The sequence below is a fragment of the Mus caroli genome, chromosome 7, assembly GCF_900094665.2.
Source record: "Mus caroli chromosome 7, CAROLI_EIJ_v1.1, whole genome shotgun sequence".
In the NCBI taxonomy this organism is placed as follows: Eukaryota; Metazoa; Chordata; class Mammalia; order Rodentia; family Muridae; genus Mus; species Mus caroli.
In genome coordinates this window covers 177,819-184,630 of record NC_034576.1, presented here as the reverse complement: position 1 = coordinate 184,630, position 6,812 = coordinate 177,819, and the positions used below count along the sequence as shown (strand labels likewise).

At 43.8% G+C, this 6,812-nt stretch overlaps 1 protein-coding gene across 2 annotated transcripts in view; it reads left to right on the top strand.

Annotated features, from left to right (window-relative positions):
* Positions 1 to 6,812, top strand: part of LOC110298854 — a 31,741-nt gene that overhangs the window by 10,606 nt on the left and 14,323 nt on the right. The window contains exon 3 of one of the 2 annotated variants that reach the window (XM_021168378.2): positions 975 to 1,447. The exons of the other annotated variant lie outside the window; for it this stretch is intronic. Within the exon in view, the coding sequence (XP_021024037.1) occupies positions 975 to 1,265 (291 nt within the window). The 3' untranslated portion in view covers positions 1,266 to 1,447. Of the gene's footprint in view, positions 1 to 974; positions 1,448 to 6,812 lie in introns of those variants that run through there. 2 annotated transcript variants of the gene reach the window in all.

The window sequence follows — 6,812 nt, the reverse complement described above, 5'->3', positions numbered from 1 at the left end:
GTCTTCAGACACTCCAGAAGAGGGCGCCAGATCTCGTTACGGATGGTTGTGAGCCACCATGCGGTTGCTGGGATTAGAACTCTGGACCTTCGGAAGAGCAGTCGGGTGCTCTTACCCACTGAGCCATCTCACCAGCCCCAGGAAAATATTCTTGGTGCCAAGCTTCTTGACAACCTGAGTTCAAGCCCCAAAGATGCACATAGGTGAAAGAAGAGAACTGACTCTCACACGTTGTCCACCTCTGACCTCCACAGGCATGCAGTGGCTTATGCACTTCCCCTTGGATAGATAGGTAGATAGATAGATAGTTAGCTTTTAAAATATGAGAAAGAGAGAGATGAAAAGAGAGATTGATTGATTGATTGATTGATTTACCAGGTTGGAGAGATGGCTCAGAGGTTAAGAGTACTGGCTGCTTTCCCAGGGGTCCTGAATTCAATTCTCAGCAATAATATGGTGGCTCACAACCATCTATAATGAGATTTGGCACCCTCTTCTGGTGTGCAGGCATATATGTAGGCAGAACACTATAATACATAGTAAATAAATACATTTTGAGAGAGGGTGGGGGTACACTTGCAGGAAGCCTTCTCTGACCTCTGCAGCCTGTATCCAGGCTGTCTATGCTTCCAACTTGCCTTCTCTACCAGCAACCAGGTACCCCACCTAGTAGTTGCTGTGTGTGTGTGTTTGTGGTGTGTGTGTTTGTGGTGTGTGAGGGAGGGGGGGTGTCTATTCTGCCTGTCAGTGTAGCTGACCAAAGACAGGAATAGATTTGATTTACTTTGGCCTACCTCCACAGCCAGTAGATGGGATACCTCTGTCCAGGGATGCTGAATGGGAAAGTGAATGAATGAATCGATGAATGAATGATGCTGGGAAGTGAGTGGGCCTGTTCTCTATAGTCTACCCTGTAGTGTCAGCTCTATCCTTCCATCACCCGAAGCCTCCAGTCCCTTGCATCCTCTCCCCAGGTGTTCGTCATCAGCCACAGCTGGGGCCTTTGTGTTTCTGGAAAGGAACAGAGAGTGGCTGTGTGGCTCTTCCTCCCACTGCATAGGGAAAGGGTGATGATCAGCGCTTCTAGAATGTCCTCACTCAGGGTGAAGTGGAAATGTCCCAGCTCTGGGGAGTCAGGTGGTCTGCATTTTTACATGCTGTTTCTCCTGGTCTCCTCCAAGGTAACAGAGTCAATGCCTTACTCCCTACCCATTGGACCTCTTAATCTGTACAAGAGAGAGGTTGCCTGGGTGAGCCCCCTCTGAATGGGACACTGTACAACCGAGATTCGAAATCACATACCCAGAACGTCCATGAAGCTCCTGAAATTCTGTACTGAATTTTGTGAGGATGGGTACTCCGTACGCACACCAGATGTTCATCATTTTTATCTGATTCTCAGAGGGAATTTCAATGGCTGTATTAACAATGATAAATATATAAAAGCAAGGACTAGAGAGTGGCTCAGTTGGTAGAGAAGGATTGCCTAGCATGATAAAGCCCTGGGTTCATTCCCCACTGCAGAATAAACCAGGCATGGAGGTGGTCCCCTCACAGTTCTAGCACTTGGCAGGTAAAAGTGAGAGGGTTAGACGTTCAAAACCACCCTTCCAAAACACAGTGAGTTTGGGACCAGTTTAGACTACAAGAGTCTTGTTTTTGTTTTGTTTTGTTTTATTTTGTTTTATTTTGTTTTGTTTTGTTTTAAAGATTAGATAGATAGATAATAGATAAATAGATATGATAGACAGATAGATATAATAGATAGGCAGACAGACAAATCATAATTAGATGATAGACAGATGGGCAGACAGACAGAAGGCAGGCAGATTGATGGGTAGATGATAGGTATGTCAGAAGAAAGTAACAGGAAAGGCAGTGGGACACGTAGGTGCGAGGAGTGCCTGGAGCCTCACTGTAATCACATGTTAAGCCAGGAGAGCCTTTGCTCTGGATGCTTCCAACACTTCTGCAGGACCCCTAGCGATGCCACTCTGCCATCTTAACTTGTCTAGAAACTGCCTTCTGTGCCCTGGAGGCAAAACCATTAAAGGTGAGAGCCACTTGCCTAAAAGAAGAAATTGCTTAATGGTCACATTATCTGGGGATGGGCCGAGCGTAAAAAGAATAAAAAGTAGGAGAGTCATTTGTTTATCTTCCTTATCTTCCTTAGTTCATTTGCTCTTTGGTATCAGAGATCAGATCCATAGCCTTGTGCATTCTTAGTTGTTCTACCGCTTAGCCGAAGCCGGAGCCCTGGTACGCTGCCCTCTCAATACACTCTCAGTCCCTCACTAGCATGTCCTTGGCACTTTAATAACAATTATTATTGTTATTTAAATAGTTACTTATCTATATTTATTAAAGATAAACAATATAATTAATATAACAATAGTGGTTTTTTTTTGCTATACTATTAGAGTAACTATTATTATTTAGGTATATGCTTGCATCTGTATAGGTAGTAGTGTATAAATGTAGTGCCCCCAGAGGCCAGAGGAGGGTGCCAGATCCCTGGGAGTTGAAGTTACAGGAAAGGGTTACATGGTCACCCAAAGTGGTGAAATGAGTCATCCAACATGGGTGCCAAAAACCCAACTCAGTGTTCTGGAAAAACAGTGTGCACTCTTAACTGCTGAGATCTCTCAGGCCCTGAAAACTTTTATTTATTTTGTTTTGGCTTTTTGAGACAGGGTTTCTCTGTGTAGCCCTGGCTGTCTTGGAACTCACTCTGTAGTTCAGGCTGGCCTCGAACTCACAGATCCACCCACCTCTGCCTCCCAAGCACTGGGATTAAAGGTGTGTGCCACAATAACCTGGCTTTGTGTGTGTGTGTGTGTGTGTGTGTATACATACCTGTGGAGGTCACAGAATAATCTCAGGTGTCCCTCCTCAGGCAATGTATATAGATAGATAGATAGATAGATAGATAGATAGATAGATAGATAGATAGATAGATATAGATATATATAAATGTTTTGCCTACATGTATGTATGTGCCTGGTGCCTTCAAGTTAGAAGAAGGTGCCAAATCTCCCTGGAACTGAAATTACAAGCATTTATGAGCCACTGTGTTCGTGCTAGGAAGTAAACCTTGGTCTCTTGCAAAAGCAGCGGGTACTCTGAACTGCTGAGCTATCTCTCCAGCCTCAGGATTTCAAGTTTGAAGCTAGACCTGACTATTCCACAAGTTTCAGTGCAGCCTAGACTCCACAGTAAGACACTGTCTTGGTAAATAGACTACTTCAGGCTTACATAAGCAACTTTAGTGAAAAATCTCTAAGGGGTTTCAAAACAAAAGAAGCATATGAAGCTGCATTATAAAATCTACTGAATTTTTGTTCTTGTAGTGGAAGGGCATGGGCTGGTGTGGTGGTGCAGCTACATCAGCCTAGCTACTTGGAAGACTAGACAAAACCATAGTAAATTTGAGGCCAGCCTGGGCTACTGGGTGAGTTCAAGGCAAGCCTACACAAATTAGTGACACTGTGGCTCCAAATAAAAATTTAAAAGGACTAGAGAGAGAGAGAGAGAGAGATGGATAGATAGATAGATAGATAGATAGATAGATAGATAGATAGATGGATGGATGGATGGATGGATGGATGGATGGATGGATGGATAGATAGATAGATAGATAGATAGATAGATAGATAGATAGATAGATAGATATGGAGATAGATGGATAGATAGAGAGAGAGAGAGAGAGAGAGATGGATAGGTAGATAGATAGATAGAGATAGAGAGATAGACAGACAGACAGAGAGAGAGAGAGAAAGTTCAGATGAAAAGCCTTTGCCTAGTATGTGTGAGGTCTGGGTTCAAGTGGAGTCCCATTTCTTTGTCCTTTCTATCATCTTCATAGTGGCCTACTCTATGTTTCTTTTTTCTTTTTTCTTTTTTTAAGATTTATTTATTTATTATATGCAAGTACACTGTAGCTGTCTTTAGACACACACACCAGAAGAGGGTGCCAGATCTCATTACAGATGGTTGTGAGCCACCATGTGGTTGCTGGGATTTGAACTCAGGACCTTCGGAAGAGCAGTCAGTGCTCTTAACCACTGAGCCATCTCTCCAGCCCCTACTCTGTTTCATAAGGGAATAATAGTATAGAGGGGAAATAAATTTATTTAGACCCTATTTTATTTTGTCCATCTATCTATCTATCTATCTATCTATCTATCTATCTATCTATCTATCTATCTATCAATCATCTATTACTTCCTTTAAAAAGATGTGTGTGTGTGTGTGTGTGTGTGTGTGTGTGTGTGTACAGTACCTGAGGAATCTAGAAGGAGGCATCAGATCCCCTGGAACAGGAGCTATAGGGAGTTATAATCTTGACTGATGTGGGTGCCAGGAACTGAACTCTGGTCCTCTAAAAGAGCAATATGTGCTCTTGGACACTGAGCCAGTTCTTCAGCCCTGAGAAATTGCTAGTTCCCATCATTATTGCTGCACTGATGCTCTTGTTGTTACTGGAGGTCAGATGGCAACTTTCAAGGCGCAGTTCCCTCCTGCCATGTGGGTTCTCAGAACTGATCTCAGGCCTAGGCTTGTGAGGCCTAAAGATCCTTTACCTGACACCCAAAGTGTGTGTGTGTGTGTGTGTGTGTGTGTGTGTGTGTGTGTGTGTGTGTGTACTTGCTTCTTTAGATAGAGTATCTATCTATCTCAAACTAACCTCAAACTCCAAATATAGCTGCGGTCTTGGACTCCTTGACCTCCTGAGTTCTAGGGTTATGGGCGTGTGCTACCAGACTCAGTTCCTCTCTTTACTTCTCTTTGAACCCATAATCCCACCCACTTGCCTCCAGATTCTGAATCATAGGCTTTTTAACGAACCCCAGAGATCCCCAGTTTGAGCACCACTAATGTGTGACCCTCCTCTGCAAATAACACAAGATGCAAGACACTGTGAAAACCCATCACAGAGAGACGTGTGACTTCCCTGTCCATGAAGGCATACCCAGTCATGGGCGAGTAGTGCAGGCTCAGGGACTCCAAGGACTCCATTTTAGCTCGGTGATTTTCTAGCTGTGAGACAAGGAGAAGGTTAATGAGCCTCCCCATGCCCTAGGATCTCATTTACAAAATGAGATGCTAATAAGTGCCAACCTCCTCGGGTTACAAGACATAAACGACTTAAAGCAAAGTGGCCAGTGACAGGAAGCACTTGCTAAATTATGCAACTGATTTATGCAAACTATTGTTATTAAGTGGCCCTGGAAAATAGTCAAGAAGGGTTATATAACTGATACGAAACTGGCTCCGTTCCACATGTGTAGTTGGAAGGTGGAGAACTCGGTGCCTTCTGTGACGGTTGTTATATAAAATGTGCACATACATGCTTTGTGCCCACCTGTGTGTGCATTTCAACACAAGCCCATGCCTGCAGAAACTGACAGAGCATTTCTCAAATGATGTGTTTAAGGTCATAGTACCTGTGGGAGATGGGTCTCAGTTGGTAGAGTGATTGCACGGTATGCACAACGCCTGGCCTTCAATCCCCCACATCATATAAGCATATGTGGTAGTACTTGGAACCCTCAGGAGGTGGAGAAAAGAGGAGCAGTTCAAAGCCAGCCTCGGCTACTTGATGAGTTAGAGGCCAGACTGAAATATATGAGACTATCTCAAAAACAGAAAACAAACAAACCCAGAACTCTGATAGGACCTCGAGGGTAAAGGCTTCCGAATAACAGCATGCTTGGTTTACTTTTGACAAGAAACCTCACAACATTCCTATGAAAAACGAAAAAGCTAGGTAGAGAAGATAGCTTGATTGGTAAAGGTCCTTGCTAATGGTGGGTGTGGTGACTAGTCTTATGTCAACTTGATACACGCTAAAAGTCATCCAGGAAGAAGGAACCTCAATTAAGAAAATACTTTATAGGCAGGAGAGATGGAAAAGCGGTTAAGAGCACTGACTGTTTTTCCAGAGGTCTTGAGTTCAATTCCCAGAAACCACATGGTGGCTCACAACCATCTGTAATGGGATCCTGTGTCCTTTTCTTGTGTGTCTGAAGAGAGAAAAATAATTTAAAAAAAGAAAGAAAAACAGAAAAGGCTGTATACTGGCCATGATGGCCCATGCCTTTAAATCATGTACACAGAAGGCAGAGGCAGGCAAATCACTGTGAGTTCGAGGCCAACCTAGTCTACCAAGCAAGTTCCAGGACAGCCAGGGCTACACAGAGAAATCCTGTTTTGGAGAGAAAGAAAGAAAGAAAGAAAGAAAGAAGGGAGGGAGGGAGGGAGGGAGGGAGGGAGAAAATGCTTTAGTTCAGATTGTAGGATAGCCTGTAGGGGATTTTCATAAATAGTGTATGATGGGGAAAGGCACAGACCATGTGTGTGGTGCCATACTTGGGCAGATGGTCCTGGGTTCTATAAGAAAGCAGGCAGAGCAAGCCATGGGGAGCAAGCCAGTAAGCAGGACCCCTCCTCCATGGGTTCTGCATCAGTTCCTGGCTCCATGGTCCTGCCCTCACTGCCCTTGAAACTGTAAGTGAGATAAACCCTTTCCTCCCCAAGCTGCTTTGGTCATGGTGTTGTCACAGCAATAGGAACCTTAGCTAAGTCAGTGGGGGAGATGGCTTCCTGGTAAAAGTGCTTGCTGTGTAGCCTGATGACCTCAGTTTGATCCCTTCTGACCTCCACATGCACACACATAAACAAATGGGTTTTGGTTTTGTTTTGTTTCTTTTTCTTTTTCTTTCTTTCTTTCTTTCTTTTTTTTTTTTTTTTTTTAGACAGGGTTTCTCTGTGTAGCCCTGGCTGTCCTGGAACTCACTTTGTAGACCAGG